The following is a 23220-nucleotide window of genomic DNA, read 5'->3' on the forward strand; positions in this document are numbered from 1 at the left end:
CAAGGATTAACATCATGACACACTGTACACGGCGGGCCCCGGCGAGCTCACCAGTCGTCGTCTGAGTCCAGGTCTCTGGGGAGGATCCACTCCACGGATGAGCCCAGCAGAGTCTGAAGCTCGTTCCTGAACTCCACCAGATCTAAGAGCTCCTTACTTTCTGGATTAAAGGACTCTAGGTCCTTGGGGCAAGAGAATAAGAGACTTGCTGACACTTGCCGGTAGATCTCGGCCTCCGCGATGGTGACAATTTCCACATTTGGGAAATTGCAGCGGAATATGCAGGAGGACATTTGCAGTTTCTTGAGCAGGTCTGAGAGCAACAGCCAGTTATGAGGCCTACACCAGAGAAAGGACAGTGGTTTGAGTTTCCGGCAAAATTAGAGGCGCTCCCAACTATGAACTACCCGTCTCCTGGCGGTGAAAGGGCCTGCTACTTCCACTTTGATTACCCCACCCCCACCCCACTTCTCACTGTCCTTAGAAGATCTACTTCTTCTTTTTTTTTTTTTAATTTTATTTATTTATTTATTTTTGGCTGCGTTGGGCCTGTTGCTGCGCACGGGCTTAGTTGCTCCGTGGCATGTGGGATCTTCCCCGACCAGGGCTCGAACCTGTGTCCCCTGCACTGGCAGGCGGATTCTTAACCACTGTGCCACCAGGGAAGCCCGGAAGATCTACTTCTAGCGGGGGAACTCTGGACTCATGTGCATGTGTTAAGAGACCACCTAGGGCGGATCAGCCAACTTAGACAAAAGCAGGAGCAGCGCCCCTGAATGAGCCTCGTTGCAGGCCACCCCAGTGCTGCCTTGGCTCTGGCCACAACTCAGGTCACCCCTCTCCAAGTAAGTGTACCCCGTTCTAGTCACTGGGGAAAACCAGTCTGTATGCCAACCCAAGGGAGATGGCAAACACCTCTTTGACCTCTCCTCTCCTCCGGCCCTCACGGAGAGAGCATGAGAAACACTCGAGGTCACCTGGCTTTCCTTTCCTTTCCCACACCTCCAAGCCGCCCCTCACTGCTGCCGGGATTGAGGCTTTTTCGAGAAGGGAGGTGGTAAAATCCTTCCTGATACCCTGCCATGCTTTATGATCTCTATCCCAAATAGAATGTCACCACAAAGGCAGACACGTTCCCAGCCTCAGAGTCCAAGGGGGATGCTACTCCTTAAGCACCAGGGTCAACACACAGCAGAGCAAGGTCTCCTGATGTGTTCACTCCGAAGGGTTGGTCATGGGGCACAGTGGCCCGACCGTGGGGACAAGACTCGATCTAAGCAAATCTGAAGACACATAAGATCCCAGGTGCCACATACGGCTTTCTCTAATCTTATACGAGAAGAGGGTACACATCAGTATCGTCCCGTGGACCTCACGCGCCTTGGAAGGCCCCTATGGTAGCCGTTTGGGGAGGATCCCTTCCCCAAGAGTTTACTGAAACTGTGCAATTGCAGTCGCTGACTCCCGTGTCCTTTGGGCTCTAGGGGTGTGTTCCAATGAGGGCAGTTGGCTGGGGAACCCTCCCACACCCCAAACTTTTCTGGAAAAGTTCCACTGCATTATGTGAGGTCGGTGGACACTTGGTGAGGAATTCACTCAGCCCCCAACCCAGCCACCCTCATCTGCTGAAGGGGATTTCTAACTCCTGCCACCCCACAGAGCAGCTGGGCTGGCTCTCGACCACACGCTGGCCACGCTCACCCCTGAGCGACGGACACCTGGACGTTATAACACGGCAAAAGGGGGTCTTCGGAAAATTCAGATTCCAATAGGTCACCATAGGCCTCGTTGCTGTCATCCTGGTCCTCCGGTCCTGGGGGATTTGCTAAAACATCGTAACCACTTTCATCATCTGGTTCTAACCGGGGGGGCAAACAAGAGAGAGGTCAGTAAGCTGGAGCAAGATTCCAGCTGTTCGCCAAAAAGGACCCTGGAAAAATTCTTTCCCAAGCAAGTCCTGCTCACAGCACCACCCCCACCCCCACCCCCACAAGCCCAACTGAAACGAACAAGGCTGCTCACCACACACACAGCTGCCAGAGAACTCCGAAGAGCAACCGGGGTTACCGTCGTCAGGAGCCTGCAGGTTATTTAAACAGTCTGCAGAGAGAGGGGGAGAGAGAGAGAGAGAAACAGAAACAAGGACAAGATAACGCCTGCTGGTAAGAGGCAAATGCTGCTGGAGTTCGGGAACATCTCACGCTGGGGCTGGTGTCACCTCCTGATAAGTCCCACTGCACACGCCTCCAGGTATCTGACTGAAACCTCCCCACGCGTCCACCCGCCTTCCTGAGGGACTGCCCGCCTCACCGCCCCAGCCTGCCAAACAAAAGCTAGCCTGGCTAGCTAAGAGTTTTCCAGCCCCCCACCTTGCAAAACTCAAAGTATGTATCTCTTCTTTGACAGACTAACATTGGGCCGCTTTTCCCAGTAAAGGGTCACTTACAGTAAACGGGGGGTGGGGGTAGGGGGAACCCAGGTGAAAGGCTGTGAAGTCACCGTCTAGATGCTTGAACAAGACCGTGTCTTGACCTCTGCCGTACCTGTTAAGAACTTCTCCAGAAGTTCGCTGTGGCTCACTTTCTTGATGGTTCTACCTGAGTACGTAGCCAGGGTAGGATCAGCACCGTAGGAGAGGAGCAAGCGGACAATTTCGAGATGATCATTCTTGACAGCATCGTGGAGAGGCCTAGGAGAGGTGCGGGGGATTACACCTGTGCACGAGACGCTTGCTTCTAAGGACACGGGGCAAAATCGAGCGTGTGCGGCCAAGGCTCGTAGGCGCGCTATTTCACTGAGGAGGTGAGTTTACGGTCGCTGCGACAAATTACTCTGTTATTTCAACACATAACCCTTTACGGGACAGGTGAAGGGACCATCTCAGGCCTAATTCTTCAATGCAAATCTCTCTTAATGCATGGCCCAAGGAGGAACTCAGACAACGATGAAAACGTTTCCAATGAACTTAAATAGTGACAGACTGTAAGAAGGTAACATACGGCGGGCTGGGGGGAAGAACCCCAGCATCAAGGAAGCAGATACGAGAAGCCATTGTTACACCATTACAAACAAAACCCAAAAAGTGCAGTTTGTAAAAGAAACTAGGGGCAAAGTGGAACCTCTCCTGAAACCAACTTGGAGATGAGTGATCAACCCTCTCGCCCAGAAGCAGTCGACAGGCAGGGCGAGTTCTCAGGAGGATACAGAGTCCTCCTGCCCGTGTCCGCTGGGGTCAGGAACACTGTCCGCAGTCCCATCCAGAAAGGATGCTATTTGGAAACCACGAACCACCAAATACCTTACGGTTTTGCTCATTTTATGACTGTCAGGAAAGCCCCAGTGCCCTGCCTCGTGGTGGCATCCCAGGTACAACCGGGAAGATGCTTGGGCTGACTCAGACCTGGGCCTCTGGCCAATAAACCGAGGTCAAGGACAGAGTGGGGGCCAGGCCCGGGGATGTGGGTGGACACGGCAGGTCCTATCAAGCCAGTTGCCACTGGACCTGTCTGTACTCCTGCAACTTTCAAGTCACATATATGTTCAAGATTGAGATTCAACAGACGCTGGTGAAGAGTCCAGGGTCTTAAAAGAGAACACCCCTGATTATTCATGCAGGCTCAACATTTTCAGGGACTTCTGTCCATAAGAGCGTCACAGACTTTTAAAGTTCTATGTAAATTTGCCAGAAAGATCTGTCCGGTTCCATTCTAGAGGACTCCGCCATCAGTGTGCTTACATGGCACTCACTCTCCATCTTTCCTTCTGGGGTTCCCCGCACACCCTGAGAACCACTGCCTATGCCACAGCAGGGCCAGGCCAAGAGCAAGACCGCCACTGACCCGGTTCCATCCTGGGCACTGCAGCTGACATCGGCGCCATATTCAAGGAGGTGTCGTACGATGTTGAGCCAACCTCTTGCACAAGCCTCGTGCAGGGCACAGTAACCCGCGTTGTCGCAGTGGTTCACATCACAAATCTTGTTCTCCAGGCAGTACAAGACCACTTCCTACGGGGAGAGGAGAGGAGAAGAGAGGAGATACCATCAGACCACCATACAGTGAACCTTGTAAGGGTGACCTCCCCATAGCTTGGCGGTGCCCACTTTCAAAGGCATACATCCTTGGGGCCAAAAGCCCACCATGGCGCAGGCAGGCGGCAGGCATCCTGCTGGGGGGCGAGAGTGTGTGAGAAGGGCTTGGAGATGCAGACAGTGTTGTCTAAGGCTCTGCTGCACCAGTGGCCTGGCCATGGACAAGTTACCCTTGAACTTCTCCAAGCTTCCACAGGGCTGCTGAGAGGATGCATTCGGATAACGATGAGAGCCCTCAGCCCAGGGGCCGACGTGACCAGTACAGAGGTGTCACGGCTGCTAACATCTTAGATGACACATTGCCAAGCACAGACCATTCTCACTTGATGGGTCTGTTCGGTCAGTGGCAGTGGACGATAACACAAGTTTAGATCAAAGTATGGATGACCAACACTTAAAGAGAGCTTAAATCAGCCAGAGAACATTCCCCAGCTTAGAGAAGCAGGGACACGCAGGTCAGCTACATCCTCGCGCCCCTTGTTAAGACCCCAAATCAGAACCTGGGCCTCAGATGCTCTTGTCTGTACGTTAAGTAGAGTTAAAGAGAAGCTCTCTCCCTCCATCCTCGAGGAATGACCCAAAATGCCTCCAATAACCCCACCCTCTATTTTGCCTCACTCCACCCTCTCGGGGCAGAATCAGTCTTAATATTCTCATATTTACTCAAGTTAATGACAGGAACCTGATACACCACGCTGCAACCTCCACATTTCAAGAATCAAATAAAACGTTCACCGCCCACCCCCCCCAGAGATGTTCTGTGTCAACACTGTGCATTAGAATCACTGTTATTAACCTTCTTTCTTTGGCTTGTTAAAATATTAATATGAACCACTCCCAGTAAGCAGAGCAGGAATTTATTCAATGTTTTATTACCTTAAGAAAGTTTTCAGACACATCGAAAGCATTTGCCACCAGAAAACACGTTATACTGTTTATACTGGGTAAGTTGTGCCCAGCAGAGAGCTGTCAGGTTCTGAGAGCTGGGAGTAGGCAGAACATGCATGTGGCCCAACACATGGTCTGCTGGTAAGGGGGGATGGGATGGGGTCAGAACAGGCCTCCTTGTGACATCTCTCAGGTAACTCATCTGTTAAACCTAAAACGGGGGTCATTCTAGCCGCCCATAAGTGCGAGATGGGTTCTGTAAAACCTTTTATGCCCTTTGGAGGACACGCCAATCAAAGGTGACCACTCACTTGGGAGAGAACTAGAATGTTCCATTTGCTTACCACGTGAACCCAATGGGGCATGCTGGTAAACCTGGCCATCAGTGCCCTGTTACTTCGGGTCACTGCAGCAGCTCCCTTCCAAAACAAGAGGAGGAAGACAAAAGGCACGCCCACGAATGCGTTTCTCCGTTTACATCCCAACCTGCCAGAAAGCCCACAATCCTCTGGGCTCCCAGGCCACCTGCCCCGAGCCCTGGTATCCAGGATACCGCATGAAGCTGCTGCTCTTTTAGCAGGCCCTCACTAGCCAGACTTGAGTGGACGGCTGCAAGCTAATGAGTTGTGTGCCCCAGCCAGGGAGAGGCCCTGTCACGTGGCTCTGGGATCATGTCTGAACGCCACCAACTGCTGTGCACACATCAATTTACTCAACCCAGGGTTTATTTGCTGTGACAATCATGGCCTTCGCCTGGAAACCTTCATCACTACTAGGGCCGATTCAAGGGTACCTAGAAATGAAAGGCCGTCCAAGCTGGTGGGTAAGTCAACTCTCTTCTCCTGGAAGATGGCAGCAAAGGCAGCAGTAGCCCCACGGCCAGGTCAGACTTTTTGCCACGGGCTGTCCTAACTCAACCACATTGATCCCACTGTTTACACAGTGGTTCCCATTCCCCCAGATGAGGACGTCTTCTGTCACCCACAGGAACCCAGGAGATAGCAGGAAAGGAAGGTAGTACTATCCTCATTCAACACTTGGAAACTGAGGCCCAGAGATATTAAACCCCAAGTTCAATTAACATGAAGTACTAGACCTATAACTCAGGTCTTTGGTACCTGGTCAGCTGGGAAGGTTCAAAAGGCCCAAGAGGGCCCCAGTTAGAGGGATGCAATCCAGCTGTGACGAGCATCCCACAGGCCTTCTCTGTTGGGGGTCAAGTGGGCTAACTACACTCTCCTAGCTAGGAGGGTGATGGCCTCTAAATGGATGGCAACCATCGCCACCGACACTTTCTCTAACTGAAAGGTGAAGAGGCGGGGCGAGTCTGTCGACGCAACACATTCCTTGGTTTATTTTCTCCGCTAGAAATAAACGGGAGTGTCTGAAGGGCAGCCCAGCCATTCCCGAGCAAAGTCAAACTGCTTTTGTCGGACAGCTCTCTGTTCAGCGGCTATAAGCCGAATGCCATTACCCGCAAAATGTAACCATAAAGGCCATAAGCCCGACGTTGTTAGTTAATTAGATGCCTCATTAACTTTTTAAAAAACATGACTTATTCAATTCATAGAAAATTTAACCATCACCGCTAAAGGCACAAGCATGTGGTTGCACACTGGCGTTTTAGCCTAAGAAATAGAAGCCTTTTTCCCAGGAGGGAAAGGTTTGAGGTCTTTGGCCACACAAGTGATCTATTTAACGCGGATCTGAAGCCAGAGTGTGTTTCTAAACTTCCAGAACCAGATTATCATGACATAAAGCTCAGACAGCCTTTATACTGCACATGGTATCTTTGGCTAAGCAGAAGAAAATAATCAAGAATGCTGAAGACAAAACTTCAGGAAAACCCTCCCAAACCACACCCTTATCTGCTTAAGCAAACTGTCCTTCAATTTTAAAAGGTTTAAGCTGCCGCATCTCCCAACTGGGCCATCATCCCAACATTTAAAATTCTGCCCAGAGAAATCCCAGAAAGTTGGATTCAAAGTTGAAAGCGTTCATCTACTTGTCACAATGTTCAGCATCAACACTGGTGATCTGTGGAATCTACATATTGAAATTTACATTTGAAGAAAAAAACAAATCCCACCGTAAACATTCCCAAAGCTTCCTGTGCAATCAAAGGCCAGGTAGCCTAAAAAAGTATGGATCAAGTGCCCCTTGGTCCAGGCCTCAGAGCCACCAAACCAAAATGGAAACTGTCTTAGAGGACCAACGAGGGTCTTTTGACGTCTCTGGTCCCAAAGGGAGGCTGCTGGAAATGATGCCAAGTTCACAGGTGGGGCTCGGAGCCCCGCCCTCCACGGCGGGTGCAGCAGCACCCCGCCACCCCCATCTCCAGCATTTGCTGGAAGCGGGAGTCTACTTTCTCAACCCTAACCCAAAAGTTGGGGTTAGGGGTCTCCCCCCCACCTCCAGCGTTTGCTGGAAGCAAGGAGACTATTTTCTCAACCACGGGGGGTCTAGCTCAACACTATGTGCAACATCTGCTCTGTCCTCCTAGGCGCCCGCTCTCAGCTCTTGGGAAACCAACTGGGTGCTCCTTGGACTTCACCTGCAAGTAACTGCGCTAACTACCAGAAAGTGCTCTCTAGCTAATGGAGAGGTCTCCAAGAGACGTGTAGATATAAACAACAGCACATTCAACCCACAACAACAACAAAACACCCCCAAACTAAGCATAGCCCTAGTGCTTCCAACTTCCCACCCACAGTCAGGCCTTAGGGCCAAGGCAGGCACACTTCCAAGGGCTCACGGCACTATGGACCGGGGTGGGGGGACACGACGGGAGACGGGGGACAGGGGCACAGAGCTGGCTGAGGGTGTGGGCGCCAGGGCTCCGGGCCAGCCTGGGTCCTGCCACCCCAGTGCTCAGCCACACCTCCACGCTCAGCCTGCTGAACCGCGTTTTACTGTCACCATTCAACTCCCAGAGGGCTGATGCCAGCACAGAAAAATGCCTTTGCCCTGTGGGCTATCACATCACAATTGCTACTGACGAGTATGGTGGGGGAACTGCACAGGGCATGGAGAGGCATCTGTCTCACAGAGGTTTTGAACTGTAAAAAGGGCAATTCCAGTGTGAGCCAGTCTTGCTGAGGAGCGTGGTGGGCTGTGGAGCACTGCTGGATTGCTACCTGTACGGGGATCAGCTAACCCCTCTGAGGCTCAGTTTCCTCATCCGAGAGTGGGCTAGTACTCGTTACTCCCAAGTGAAGATGTTAACAGGGTGAAAGGAGTTACTACAGATCACACGGGCTTAGGCAGGTATCAGCTCTCTTTCTATGTTGCTCTAGCAATAGAGGCTGTCACTGTCATCAGCCGTGCTGGGTTGGGATACAGCAGTGTGGACAGGGAGTTTTGTGCAAGGCTCAACCCCTGCTCCCCGCCCATCAGCCCTCGGCTCCCGTGCCCTCTCAGAAAGAGACTGCTCAGGTCTGCCCCACTCCCACCCCTACTCTGCACAGACACTTCCCACCCGCTACCCCACAGGGGCATCACTCTGCCCCAAACAGCACAAGTTAGTAGAGCTAATAACTACTCTCCTTCTTGCTATTCAGAATCCAAAAGGGCTCATTAAAATTCCCCTGGTCGCCAAGCCCTGGGTTAGGTCAGATTTTGTATCAGAGATAAGTGAGCCGGACTGGCCAAAGCAGCCTACCTGCCTGAACGGGAACGGAACATCAGAGAGGCCTGCCTTTCTTTTCACACCACGACTGAACAAGCCACCAAAGAGCCCGCAGTGTGAGCGGGGCCAACGCAAACACCCTGCTGGAACACCCAGCCCAGCCCGCCACGTGGAGGGGGCTGGGCTCTGAGACCCGCCCCCCATCCCCAGCCAGTGTGTCCCCCACCCAAGGAGCAGCAGCCGGCGGATCCTGATCCGGGGCACCCACAAGGATGCTCACCTCGTAGCCAAGCCGGGAGGCCTGCTGTAGGAGGGTCTCGCCTGCGTTCTTATTGACAATAAGTCTCCGCGCTTCCGGTGGCATCGGGCGGGACTGGGTGGTCTCTGGAGGGGAGCTTGAGCATGTCAGCTGCGAGGCCTGGGAAGCTGGTAACAATTGCTGCAAACGGTCCAAGGGCTTCTGGTCCTGCTTGGCCGGCGGAAGATCATAGTCGGAACTGGGCTCAGGCCGCTCCTGAGTGGAGGAAAGCACTTTTCCTCCTCTCTGTCTGAGGGAGGCGGGGCGCGAGGAAGGGGCTGCATTTTTACTCGCTGGAAACTTCACCGCCACCCAGGAGACAGGTCCCCTAGGAAGGGGCAGTGACATTTTTGGGGGAGGGGTTCAGGAAAAGGAAAGCTTTGTCCCCAGAAGCAGAGAAGTAGGCAGGCGGGATGTGCCTGCACAGGCCCGGGGGGCGGGGGAGAGCCAGGGGCAAGAGGTACCTTGCCATCCGCATTGTCCACGTAGGAGTCCCCTGGCAGCGGCAAGCCCCGCCTGGGCTCCTGAGGGATCAAATGCTTGGTTTTGCACGGTCGCTTCGCGTATGGTTTCTCGCTGTTGTCAGTGTATTTCTGCGGCAGGGGCGAAGGCTGCCGATCCATTTCTCCGTCCATGCACAGCACATCTGTCAGGGGGAGAAGCAGCGGGCGTTACACAGTTGTAGCCGGTGAGGAAAGAAAAGCCCATTGTTAGCACTGATCGTTGGAGCAGCTTCAGTTTTTAAAGATACACCGATTATGTTTTCAAAGCACTAATATTTTAATCATCCCACATTCAACCGGCAAATAGGCTAACCCGCGAAACGCCAAATGGCAAGTCGCTTCAAAGGGCCGCAAGAGAGGGCAGAAGCCAGCCCTTCGTGCGCTCCCGTCCCCACCCGTGGGGGGCCTGGGTGCTCGGGACAGGGCGACTGGGGACAGCCTGAGGCTGGAATGAGGGCACTGACAAGCGCCCGGGGTCACCCAAGACTTCCCTTCCTGCCCAGCCGCGGGCTGGGTGATGAGGAGCAGCCCAGGAAGTCGAGCTCCCGCCTCACTGTCCATTCCATAAGGAAGTGTGCAGGCTGAAAGGACCTCATGAAGAAAACTCCCCGCTCGCCACACGCTACTCTTGTCAACTTGGATGGCGCTCAGGTCCCCTCCAGGGCCGTTTCCCACAGAGGGCGAGTGATCCACCCTCCAGGAGCGCCCCCCGCCCCGTGTGTACCTTGTTCATTGTCACTGCATTTAAGGGACTCCTCCAACCAGCTGCTGTTGCTTTTGGCCTCTGCCCTTTTCCTGCCAGGTTTCTCTTTGGAGATGCTATTGCCCTGGGGGGTGACCGTAGGGTGAACCGCCTGGGTCACTTCCTTCCTGCCCTGCCGGCCAGGTTTGCTCTCTGCTCCCGCCGTTCTCTAAGGTGCAGCAAGCGGCGCTGCTTTCTGGGATGGAGCCCTGTTAATTCAATGCACACCTCAGGTTGGTCAGCTCACTATAATGTGGCTCTTCTAAGCGGTTAGAGGAACTGTTTGTCATTTCCCTCTCAGGCCAGTCAGCTAATGGAGAAATAACTACAAATTAATGAAGAAGCCCCCCGGGGCAGGGGTGGGGGTGGGGAACAAACTGTCTTACACATCACTAACAGGGGTGGGGGAAGGGACGGGTGTGGTCACTGTGTTGGCTGGAACTTGTCACCAAGTCTCGGGAGGGGGCCTATTTGCCTTTGGCCACCTTTGGGCTCCAGCCCCGCCACCTGGCTTTGGGGGGGTGGGGGGTGGGATGGGGGTGGGGGGTGGGGAGGTGTGAGTGGCTCCCCCCAGGGATCCAGGGTGGGACTGGAACTTTCCACTGCTCCGCTCCAGGACTTCCGTAGGGTGCCCTGCGGGCCCGAAGCCAAACCGAGCTCACCTTTGGAGACCCGTCTCCGCTTGGCTTTCAGCAGAGAGTCCTTCGGGAGCACAGTGGTCTCAGTGTGGTTCCTATCGCCAGACACCTTGCGCTTTCTGTTCAGCCGGAGGGTGGGGCTGCGTGACGCGTCCGGGGCCGCCTGGTCGGCGGGGGACTCTCTGGGGGGCTCCGTGTCCATGTCCTCAGGAAGATCACTGTCTTCTGGGGCTTCAAAGCGGTCAGCTTTGCTTCCATCATAACACTCCCCTAGGGGAGGGGAGACAACCCGGAAAGGAGGGAACAAAGGTCACCAGGAGCAGGCAGGACCCCCATGCCCAAGGCAATCTGCTACCAACAGACCACCCCCCTTTGGAGACCAGGGGCCTCACACGCCGGAAGCACAAAACCCTCAGAAAGACGTCCCAAAGGAAGGACAGCTGAACACAACCAGCAAAGAAAGCAGAAAATGAGGTGCGTAGCCCACTCACAATCCATCCTTCAAGGGTCAAGGTGAGGCATCTACACCATCCCTCTATAGGCATGTGAGATCACTCCCTAACTGCTTAACTCTCCAAGGTGGCTTACTTTTAAAGGGGGGTGAGTGACCTCACAGTAAGAGCCAACCAATCAGGGCAGAGCTACAAATGACTATGGAAACAGCTGCTAGTCAACAAAAAAGGCTGATGTCATCAAGAGACCAAATAGCCCCCAACTGCCATCTACACAGACATAGCACCCATGTTCACTTGGGTCAGCAGGGGCGAGGGTGAAGAAAAAGGGTAGGGAAAGAATGGTGGGAGGCTGGGAAGCTGGGGAGACCAAGGCAAGAGGAGCCTGGCAAAGGGAAAGGAAAGGCTTCCTGGTGCACACACAAGGGTCAAGGGCAATTTCAAAGAACTCAACCAGATTGCTACAAGTCCGTCTGTCCTCTTTCCACACCCGTGGGGGGAAAAGCATTTCACTGCCATCGAGGGGCTGCTCCTACTTCCTGTCTAGGAAGAAGGCCCTCAGTGACACCAGTCACCCACCTGGCACGTCTCCACGCCTTCCTTCCCAGGCAACAAGCATCTAAGGACATTTCAAAGACAAGACTCCAACCCCCTTCATGGGGGTTGGAGGGGTGGGGGGATGGGGGGGCGGCGGGCAGGGCTGAACTGCTCACACCCCAGCTCCGCCTGTGTTCCTCCTGCCCCCCTGCTCAATCTAGCATCCACTTGGGGCTTTTCCTCCAATCACCCCAGCCTAACATCACTCCTCACTTTTGCTCTAGCCAAAGAAACAGTTCAACTGCTTTGCTAGTCACATTGTTTCTAACACACAAATAATTCCATAATGATGACTGTGCTGTTAAAGAGTTCCCCGGGGCCTCCCTGGTGGCGCAGTGGTTGAGAGTCCGCCTGCCGATGCAGGGGATACGGGTTCGTGCCCCGGTCTGGGAGGATCCCATATGCCGCGGAGCGGCTGGGCCCGTGAGCCATGGCCGCTGGGCCTGCGCGTCCGGAGCCTGTGCTCCGCAACGGGAGAGGCCACAACAGTGAGAGGCCCGCATACCGCAAAAAGAAAAAAAAAAAAAAAAGAGTTCCCCGAAGATGACCCTGTGTCCATCACCGGCCGGGGGTGGGGGTGGGTGTATGAGTTTGGTATTTCGTTAACACCTGAGCTAAGCTCCCACAGCCCGTTTTTCTAGATGAAATCATGGACACACCCCTCACATGCTGCTCGCATATTCCTCCTCCTCTCCCTAGACCACTTCAAGTATCACTCCCACTTCTGCCCAGCTGGCTGGTCCCCTGATCAGCCTCTCTTGGGGGCATTCCCAGCATTTAATGGCAGCCAGTTGTGGGGATGAACCTCACCCTGGCCTGGGCTAGCCTGACCTGTGTTCTCAATGGTGGAACACACTTAGCTTTTCTCCAAGGGTATCCCAAGGTGGGAGAGATCCCCATCTACTCTTGCCGGAATGGTGGAATCACCCCAACCGCGAGGGTCTCCTGTCATGGCAGCAGGAGAAACCCCAAACTCCTGGCCTGTGCTTACGGGTGATGCAGCCCAGGCTACCGCAGGCCCGGTGAAGACGGCGTGCTGCAGCTCTCACTCCGGCTGCTCTGTGACCCTCTTAAACACTCGGGCAGGAATGGCGCCGCTTTACAACTCGGCCCCCTTCACTTGTAAAGTGGGAATGTTACTGCTAGCCTCCCTCCAGAGTGGGCTTCATAATCACGGGCCGGGCTCAGCACAGAGAAAGGCTGGAAAAATCCCTTTAACCAAAAGATGCCAAGACTTTCAGACCAGCCTGAATCTCAGGCCTGAAATGTAGGAAATTTTAAGAGGTGAGCCCTGCTGGTTACACCATTGGACTTCTCGGGTCCAATCTGGTCCAATCAGCCTTCCCTAAAAGCTCCGTGGGAGGGGATCCATGGAGGAATGGAAGGGCTACCTTAAGAACCCCCATGTCCAATTTGAAAGTTTCTTTTTCCAAACTAGGTCCATCCACCCTTCCCCCAACCCCGGAGCCTTTTAGGGCAAAGATCTCAATTCCCCTCAGCTAAGGCCCCCCAAGACCTTACGCTAGTGTGACCTTACCCAGGCCACTAATAACCCTGAAGGACACCCACCCCGACTGCCCAAGATGCCCATGGCCACCAGCTATGGGGTAGAGGCTCCGTGTCACTTGGAGCTTCTCAAAGACTGTTCTAACCACGACCCACAGGAGGATGACCCTTGAGGGCAAAGGAGATGGGGAGATAAATAGATACACGGGGATCCTAACCATCAGGCTTTGCCATCATTGCTACTTTTGGCCCTTCTAAAAGTGGGAAGCCATGTGCCCTTGGTCACCCAGTCTAAGCAAGATGTGAACGTGGTCCCTGCAGCATGGTCCTATGACTCACAGCACCTATATCCCAAATGCATTATGGTCGTACCATAGCATCACCTCACAGAAGCATCACCACAGCAACATTTACAAGTCACTGTGGCAGCAAAGCACCCTCACCACGGTTGAGCCATGCCCAGTGAGGCCTAAACAAGGTGAGAGGGTTCTGAGTCGCTGGAAGGCTCCCCAGGATTAAAATCCCCTTCTCTGTAGCTTAACTATAGCACCTCCAGTCAGGGCTAACCTTGTTCAAAGTTACACCCGCTACAGAAGGAGTGCAGGGGATCTCTGTTCCAAAGTAGTTTACAAACGTGCAGGTGCTCAGCTGGAAGAGAAGTTCCCTGAGCAAAGAAGTTTCATGAAGCCCCTCGACTGAGGCTTCCTCCAGCTCCTGGCCAGGCACTGCCACTGAGCAGGTCCTAGGCCTGTCCCAGCCAAGTGGTTGGCAAGGGAGATGGTTACTCCAAGTTTGAGAAGGAAGGGACCAATGCCTCCTTGCCCCGCCCCATCTTCAAATGCCACTGAGGGTTCCTAGTGATGAACTTCCAAGTCTGAGGAACCTCCCAACTCATTTGGTGAACTTCCAAAATAAAAATTTCACTCAGCCACCCATGTGATCATAAAGAATAAATGAGTATCTCGGCCACTGTGTTTTCAAGTTAATTCCTTTCTTTAAACAAGCCCATAGCAACAAGATGCACCCGCACCAGGACAACCAGGGCCACGCAAACAGCACCCACCACCTTGGAAGCTCCAGGTCCCTCCATGGGTAGGGGCTGCCTCAGAAGGGGGAAGGCATCTTGAAGGCGTCCTGGACCCTCTCTGGGACCCCTGCCCGCCCCAAATCCCCGCCCCAGCTCCCATGTGCTCACAGCTCGGCTCTCGGCCACACCGACACCCATGAGAAGGACCTGAGCCCATATCAGCTCAAGACATGATGGCCCAAGAACAAGAAGGCCCATTCATATCTAGCTGAATGGAATGAACACCTGCTGGGCCTTGGACGTGGAGGCCGCAGTAAGAACAGTGGCCCCTTCAGGTGACCTTTCCTGACCAGCTATTTACAAACCCCACGTCTCTACAAGACAGAGGGTGGGTGGGGAACCCACCTCCATTGCCCCAACCTTTCAAACGGAGCCCCTCACCTTCCCCAACCCTTCTCCTGCCCTCCCATGGTGGCGATTCATGGCTCACTGGGCCATGTCCCGGGTGCTCCAGGAAGAGACCCGTCGGTCGGTCTGAGATTGGAAGCAGGCGGTGGGGGGAGGTGGCTTTCGGAATCATCTGGGGCTCAGGCCCTGCTCCCCATCAGCCACACCGAGTTCTCGTCTCCACGCTCAGCAGGAAAGACTGGGAAGGACGCACGCAAACGTCTCTGGGAAGAAGGGCGGGTGAGGCCACTGAGACGTGAAGGGCAGCGGCCACCCTGGGTTTGGCCACGTTGCTGGAGAAAAGGGCGAGAAGACTCGAGGCCAGTTAACTGCCCGTTCCCTTCCTCCAGCCTCCCTCACCGTCCACCCGGAACAGGCAGATCCCCTCCTCAGAAAAGTGCATCCCCGTGAACTTGGCCTTGCCCACTTTTATCACATCTCTCTGAGAAACTTCCCCAAGAGCTGAGTTATGAGGCCACGCAGGAGGGTAAGGGCTGCGTGTCAGCTGTGAGCACAGGCAAGGAGGGAGGCCTTCTTGCTGCTTCACTCCAGGGTGGCCTGGACCCTCCGTTTTTCATTCCAATCCCGAGGGGGAGGAGGTCGGAATCGTCTACTCCAGGCACATCAAGAGCCCCATCCCTCGGGTAAGGCCGCCACTGACTAGCCCCAGAAATCCCCTTCTACGGGAGCCACGTAGGACAAACCGGTCCCGGTGTGGCTTACCCAGAACCCTGGCCACAGGCCTTTGTCTGACCCTAAAGATGAGCTGGGGGAGGGCAGTGCTCCAAGCAGCAGAGAGAAGCACACGCTGTGGCTGACCACAATTTTCCCGAACTGCATCAGGCACCCACGACCTAAGCGTGCGGGCGAACGCCGACCCTACGACTGGGTCCAAGGGCCTGGGCCTCCCAAACGTGTCCACCACCCCCAACTGTCCCATCTCAGGAGGATTTCACGCCCACCCTGTCCTCGACGTTCACCTAGGTGCCCTCACTCACCATCACCGGTGAGGTTTCTGGGGTCCGGAGCAGGCTGCAGGCCACAGGCCACAAGCACGCACACTGAAGAAAGCGGCAGAAAGACCTCCACTTGCTGCCAACACATCTCATTAGCCCAGGAAGTCTCGAGGGCAAAGCCCGAAGTCAACCCCAGTGGGGGAGCAGCTGATGGGACCGCAGAGTGTGACTCGAGGCAAACACTAGCTTTCTCTCCAATTTGGCCTCCAAAACAGAATACACCCCGTCTGGTAGGAAGAACGCCCTCGTTGATCCCACGCCCTTGGAGCGTGCTGTCAACTCCTAATGACTGCAAACAAGCCTGCCACAGAAAATAATTATGCTCATCTTTCTGGTGCCTTCATCAGCCCTCATCTCATTTGAACGAAACCTCTGCCTTTGGAGGGAGAATCCGAGTACTCTCCACTCCCTCCCACAGGAGACTGTCACCCTGGAGGGTCTGGCTCTGGCTGCAAGTGTCATTCCACTGCTACCAAAAACCCGTATCCGTACCTGCTACAAAACAGAACACATACCTGCTACGCTGGAGGTCTTGCACCGCCATTCCTCTGCTCTACTGTATCAGACTATTACTAACTACAGGACTAGCATTGCTCCGGAAAAAGGAGATGCGTGCCAGGGAACATTTCATAGGTGCTTCACTCCTGGATGCCGCAACGCTCAAAAGGACAACCAGCCTTGCAATCCACAGCTGGGAAGGGTGGCCAGAGCAGCCCGTTCTCCGAACAGCCAGCACCCAGACGCTGGGCCGTCGGAAATGTATTGTTTCCTCTCACCTCCCTCGGCACTGGGGGAGGAACCGCCCCGTTCCCACCGACGTGGTACCACAAACGAGCCGCCTGGGTTCACTTACATCTCTCACTGTCGTTCTGGTCGGCAATGGCCTCCTCCGGGGCGACCGACTTTGGCTTTTTGTCCTGACTTCCTTTCAGCCTTTCCCAGTCAGCGGGGCTGAATTTGCGCACCTCGGAGTCTTTGGTCGTGGGGTGGCCACCTTCTCGCTCTTTCATCTCCAACTCTGAGAAGTGCATCACTGCACACTAGAAAGAGAACGGAGATGGAAAAAAGATACACCTTACCACCAAAGCTATTTCACTGCCCTTACCTTAAAGGAAAGTATCTTCAAAGAAAAGTTTGCCCAAAACCAACCACAATTTATGATACAACTGAGATATTTTAAAATTGAACGATAAAAATGTAAGAGTGTCTATGTGTAACTAGTCACACACTCTTTCTTCGTAAAGCCATATGTATGTAGAGATATATGTGGTGTGTATGTATAGCCATACATACACTGTGGCATACAGACATTCTCTTTCGAAGGTAAATAAAACAAAACAAAAACACAACGCAAAGAAAGCAAAACAAAAACACAAGAGAAAAGAAAACAAATGCACAATGAATAAAGACGACCATGGCCCACAAACTTCCCTTTGTATATTTGGAAATGAAATTTAACTCAAAAGGTTTATGGAAGATTCTAGTAATAAAAATTTGAAGAACTGACCTCACAGTAAGCAGCGGGTAGACATAAAATACTGTCCTCTTGTAATCCTTCCATCTATGTCATTAAAATGGGCACTCAATGGATCATTTAGATAACTTCATCCATTTTTATAAGCATAAACCAATTTTTTTCTTAACATTGCAAAACAATTTGGCTTTGTCTTTTAATTAAAAGTAAAATATCTTAAGGAAATTCCTATACAACATCTATCATTCACTAGCAAGTTAAATACATACTCTATCCCTTTAAGCAAGGTTTGTTTTTTTGTTTTGTTTGTTTGTTTGCTTTTTGGTGGAAAAAAAATTGCACGAATCTCACAGACATGCGGCCGCTACACACCTCCACCAAGTATCACGTAAGGCATTCTAAGCAGCGCTTTTAGGTATATTTGTTAACGTACAGTAACGGCAGAGAAATCAAAGCGATTGATAGGTAAATGTCATGCAGTCTTTTAGACATCCTTCGCAATAATTAAAACTTCCGTTATCAGCATTTGAGTGGAGTTTGCTTAAAATCTACAGAATAACTTCAAGTATCCACTTACGTCCCCTTACTGGACACATTTCAAACATTTAAATTATCCTAAGCTTCATTAACCAAATCAGCCCGGTGTCCTGCCCTATCATACCCCCGGCCCCCTCCTCTTCACACATTAAAAAAACCTGACAACTGCTCAGGCTCCTGAAATTCGGGTGGGGGGGGGCTCACCTGCAATGCCCGCTGGTCCCGGCCGAGCTGACTGGAGTCTGCGTACAGTCCGGTAGCGACACGCTTGAACCGGTCACCCACGTAACCAGCGGAGTTTGCGATTCTCTTTGCCAGCTTAGATGGCTTCGGGTTCAGAACTTTGCCATCGGTTGATCCTGCCTCGTCAGCTCCGTCTTTGGTGTAGGTGGGGGTGACGTCCACACTCGGTGGGGCACTGCCCACGCAAAATGGTTTGGGATCCTCTTGGGTTTTCCCGAAAGTGACCGCAGAGCCGTCGCTCCCCAGGGTCGGCTCCAGGAATGGAGTCGAGACCGGCGTCGCCAGGTTCTCCTTGTTGGTTACCGCTGGAACATTCTCCTTGCTTAAGCCAGAAACTGGCTGGCCCGGAGCCTGTTGGAAAGTATAGGCTTCGTGGAAGTCACTGATGCGCCCCAACTCCTCTCTCAGGGCAATGAAATCCCGGTGTGGCTGTAGGGCCACATTTTACTTTTTATTTTTAATATATGTTCACATGTTTCCATAAAGGATCCAAGGTGGCCCATAATGTAAGGACACACAATATTAGCTTTAAAAAAACATGAAAAAAAAAAAAAAAAGGTAAATCATGATCCTGGAAATGGGTTGCATCCTTTTAAGGGGTGAGAATAACAGAATGAGTGAGCCAAAGATTTGGGAAAGGATCTCACATTTCCAAATGTCCAAATCTTAAAATTGCACCAAGTGGGAATGTAGCTGTGGCAGTATTAACCTGAGAGAGCTCTATGATCGTTGTCTTGACTCATCACTTGCTTGCAAGGTTATAAATGACAGGGTAAGTGAAGGAGGGCAAGTAGACAGATAAGAGTCATTTCCTCATTCTCAAAAGAAGGGGCATCACCTAGGGAAGGGGACTCCAAAATCCTACAGGAATCCTCTGGATATACTAAATTTTCTAGGTGGCAAAAAGTATCTCATTTGACCCTAGCAGCCAGATGGAACTTAGAAAAGTAGTGAAAAGCTACTCAATTGAATGCAAGTCATATGACTAGGAGCACGTCAGTGAAAAGTTCAAGGGAAGATGCTGTGGAAGAGTAGTTCACCTTGTGGTTGAGCGTCCTCAGAACGTGCAATGGGAGGTGCAGCACCTGCTCTGTCTCACAGGGACCCTCCAACCTCTAAACGCATCTTTCCTGGGAAGCCGAATTCATAGAGTCAATTTAAAAAGAAGATAGGGCTTCCCTGGTGGCGCAGTGGTTGAGAGTCCACCTGCCGATGCAGGGGACACGGGTTCGTGCCCCGGTCTGGGAAGATCCCACATGCCGCGGAGCGGCTGGGCCCGTGAGCCACGGCCGCCGAGCCTGCGTGTCCGGAGCCTGTGCTCCGCAATGGGAGAGGCCACAACAGTGAGAGGCCCGCGTACCACAAAAAATTAATTAATTAATTAATTAATTTAAAAAAGATAAAAGTCTCTAATAGAGAAATTTTATCAGAGCCTAGTATTAACAGCTGTAGAGCCACAAGTTTCCCACGATACAGCCTTAGCAGAGGCTGTTAAGGCAGTGACAGAAAATTTGTACCGAGGGAAATAGCAGAAGAGTTTGCCTACAATTCACGAAAAGGATCCCTGCACTTGGCCTGAAGGAAATCAGCAAAATTTGTAACAGCTTGTGTATTTGTATGCGGGATTGAGAATGAATTTCATTTTTTAATTTCTCTGAATTATCACATAAGATTCAGAAGATGCTCTCTCTGCCTAGAAGCCACCCCACTGGGATAACTATGCCTACGGAGTTCCTTTGCCTATGACTCCGACTTGCTAACAGACTGGCAGCCTGGCCCCAGGGCCTGGTCGCTGCTCCCAGTGCAATGGTGGATATGGTGTCAACGCTTGCAAAATCAAAGCCCCTTACATCCTCTCCATGCCTCGGTCCCACCCCCCACCCCACTCACCATTGATGTTCAGGAAGGGGAAGGTGTCCTGGATGGGAACGTGGTGCTGTGACTGGTCCAGCTCATCTTCCTCATCTTCTTCATCCACATCATTATCTTTCTCATCCCAGGGAGCAGATCCAGTGGATCCTACCCGAGAAACACACACACACACACACAAAGGTCAAAAGTGAGGCGCTCACGTTGCACTGTCATCCCTGCAGCTGACCCACTGTTCAAGCTAGGCACTGCCAACACAGAGGTTCCTTGGGTTCAGTGTGTACCCTCAATGCCAAAGAGTGGGAACCAAGGGTGTTCACCCCACTCCCAGCTTCTCCTACGGAGCCCCAATGCAAGCTCTCATCCCCTCCCCTATCCAGGAGCTGCAGACCCTGCTCCCTTCTCCTAGGAATCTTTTAATTCCTACTCTAAACCCCTTTCTACACATTCGCATCCCTTCTAAGGACCCAAGGAGCACAGCTTCTCTCCTTTATAAGCTTACTGTGAAGACAGACCCTTCCCTCATGGCAGAACCTCACTAGATTCACTGGAGGTCAAGTCTAAATTATCTGGCTCTTAGTCGGAACTGGCTAAACATTGAGTAAATATAGGGATCAGGTGGTATTCTCCTAGGAAAAATACCATACAAATTAAATGATCACTTACCCATCATTTATAAAGAGAACTTAATAGCCTTCATGATGTCATGGCAATTGATTCTTAGAACAGCCTTTGAAATACGCAGGAAAGATGAGAACCCAGATTTTATAGTGGAAGAAGCTGAGGCTCAAAACGTTGAATGACTTGTTTCAATGTCCCACAAGTAGTGAAATGGAAAGACCGAGGTTTATAACTCAGACCTTCTAAGTTTTAAGCCCTCCTTCTTCTAAACTACCTGGCCTCTCTTCTCAGTGTTGAGTCCCAAGAGAAGTTATTTTTTATAGAACTCAATACCCCCTCTTCTTTCTAATGCTTTACTGTTCCACTGGGTGGGCAGGAAGACTGTGCTGAGTTTATATCTTTTGTTCTCTGGGTTCTTTCTAGGGACAGCATTTCTTGCTTTATTTACCAGTCTTCAACTTTGTAAGCGAGGCGACTTTCAAGTCGACTATCGCTTTAAGGGTCCAGCCCAGAACCTGGCACACTGTCCACCTTCTCCCCAGCAGCTGGGGCCTCACCTGGGTTAATGATAGAGCCCTGGGGCTGGGGGATGTCACACACTTGATATATCTTCACTGGGTTCATGGGCACCTCCTTGGTGCCGTCGTACATCAGGTTGAATTCCCTGCTCTTGTTGACGCACAGCGGAGCTGGGCCTTCCATTTAGCTGGGTCGGGGTCGTCCACCCCTTCCTGGTACTTCCCCTGTCTCCACAGCCCAGGCCTGAGGCATAGGAAACTGCAGTGAGTGCCTGCTTGTTGCCCAGAAACACTGGAAAGTGTGCCCGCCCTCCCTCGTACAGACACAGATACACACAGCCCTGCCTGACCGCCCCATCACCCCAACTCCAATTTACAGAGACTGCAGCAGAAAACACCACGCTGGGGACCAGGCAAGGCAGGGCCCGAGAGAAATTAAACCAAATGCAAATACAGTATTTTAAAAAGAGGAGCCTCATCTCAAGTGCTTGTGCCAGCATCATCTGTCAACACTACAATGGCCTTAATGAAGGGTTGAAAATAAAGAAAAATCTGGAACAAGTATACACCAAAATACTAATGGTAACTTTTGGATAGCAAGATTTCAGGTAATTTTGTTTTGTTTTGTTTGCCTTATTTGTTTTTCACATGAATTGCTTATATAATAAGAAGAGAAAGGGAGGTGGCGTATGATATGAAGAATTTAGGCTTGCAGTTCCCTCTCCCTTCAGTCTTTAATCTGATGCACAAATAACTGTTGAAACCAAGTACCTTTAGGAGTAGCAGCCCACAGGAGGGCAGGAAGCACGCTCTGGGGGTTCAGCTGGCCTCGGTGCGAGGCTGAGGGCCTCAAGTCCTAATAAACTCACACCACCTGCCTTTCCCTGCTTCCTCAAACTCCCACATTGGGAACATTTTGCTGGGAACACCAGGGGCTGGTGGCCTGGGCCAAAACCAGTGGGGCCCCGCCTCTCTGGTTTTCAATTTCCAGGTCTAACAGGCATTTATGTGTCTGTTCACGGGATATTAGCCCTCCCCCACTGTTAACGTATCTCAGATGTCTACACTTTCTTCAGGGCTGTGACGTATGTGCTGGTGCAGAAAAGGGGGAGGTCTTTGGCAGAGGACTCAAGATCAAGAGAACAAGATGGACCGGCCAGACTGCTCCCACTTGATGTTAGGAAGATAAGGTGGCCATGTAGTTAGAATTCTGCAGGGGAACATAGCCTATATAGTCTATGGGTTTGCGGATCCACAACTTTTATTTTTTCAGTAATGCCAACCAACCTCATAAGAGACTGACATATAATCCAGAATGCCAGTCTACTCGTTTTCAATGGGGGATAAAGCTGGTCAGTGACCAGCATGGTTAAGTCCAATAACCTGGACATAACCATGTATGATCTCAACCAGTAACTCCTGTATCTGGTTTCTAATGACAATTCCAAGAACATAAGACCCACTCAACATTTAAATCCAAATTTTCAGATGACTCCAAAGCTAAATGGAAATGATTTGATATTGAACTCTAAATTTGCATTATCTAGACTATCTCTTACCCAGTTGGGTAACCCAGAATCGACAGTAAAAGGCTCCTGCTTTCCCAAAAATCACAGGGCATAAAAATGAAAAGCACTGGAAAGGCAAGACCCCCAGTGAATTTGCAAAGCTGCTTTTGTGTCTTTTTCTTTTTGACCTTGAAGCCAGGAGAAATTCTAAAAATACAAATGTATTAATTTTTAAAACTTGACTTTACTGAATATTGTTCAGATCCCCAAGCCTACAAAAATAATTTTATTTTTTAAAAAATGCTCCCTCTTCAGACTATACTACAAAGCTACAGTAATCAAGACAGTGTGGTACTGGCACAAAAACAGAAAGATAGATCAATGGAACAGGATAGAAAGCCCAGAGATAAACCCACGCACATATGGTCAACTTATCTTTGATAAAGGAGGCAGGAATGTACAGTGGAGAAAGGACAGCCTCTTCAATAAGTGGTGCTGGGAAAACTGGATAGGGACATGTAGAAGTATGAGATTAGATCATTCCCTAACACCATACACAAAAAGAAGCTCAAAATGGATTAAAGACCTAAATGTAAGGCCAGAAACTATCAAACTCTT

At 51.6% G+C, this 23220-nt stretch overlaps 2 protein-coding genes across 2 annotated transcripts in view; both read right to left on the bottom strand.

Annotated features, from left to right (window-relative positions):
- Positions 1–23220, bottom strand: part of LOC309808830 (forkhead-associated domain-containing protein 1-like) — a gene marked incomplete at both ends in the record, with an annotated part of 1104685 nt that overhangs the window by 292116 nt on the left and 789349 nt on the right. The window lies entirely within an intron of this gene.
- On the bottom strand, positions 5–20104 carry LOC309807103 (BCL-6 corepressor-like). The gene is given in 16 exon segments (XM_082626343.1): positions 5–339; positions 1702–1858; positions 2023–2100; positions 2544–2689; positions 3840–4006; positions 8887–9141; positions 9369–9556; positions 9559–9620; positions 10083–10311; positions 10314–10379; positions 10382–10459; positions 10812–11057; positions 16686–16872; positions 17340–17393; positions 18048–18437; positions 19977–20104. Coding segments are annotated over 16 exon segments (2598 nt in total). The 5' UTR covers positions 19980–20104; the 3' UTR covers positions 5–47.

Source organism: Mesoplodon mirus (assembly GCF_964341445.2).
Source record: "Mesoplodon mirus genome assembly, chromosome: 7".
Classification (NCBI taxonomy): Eukaryota; Metazoa; Chordata; class Mammalia; order Artiodactyla; family Ziphiidae; genus Mesoplodon; species Mesoplodon mirus.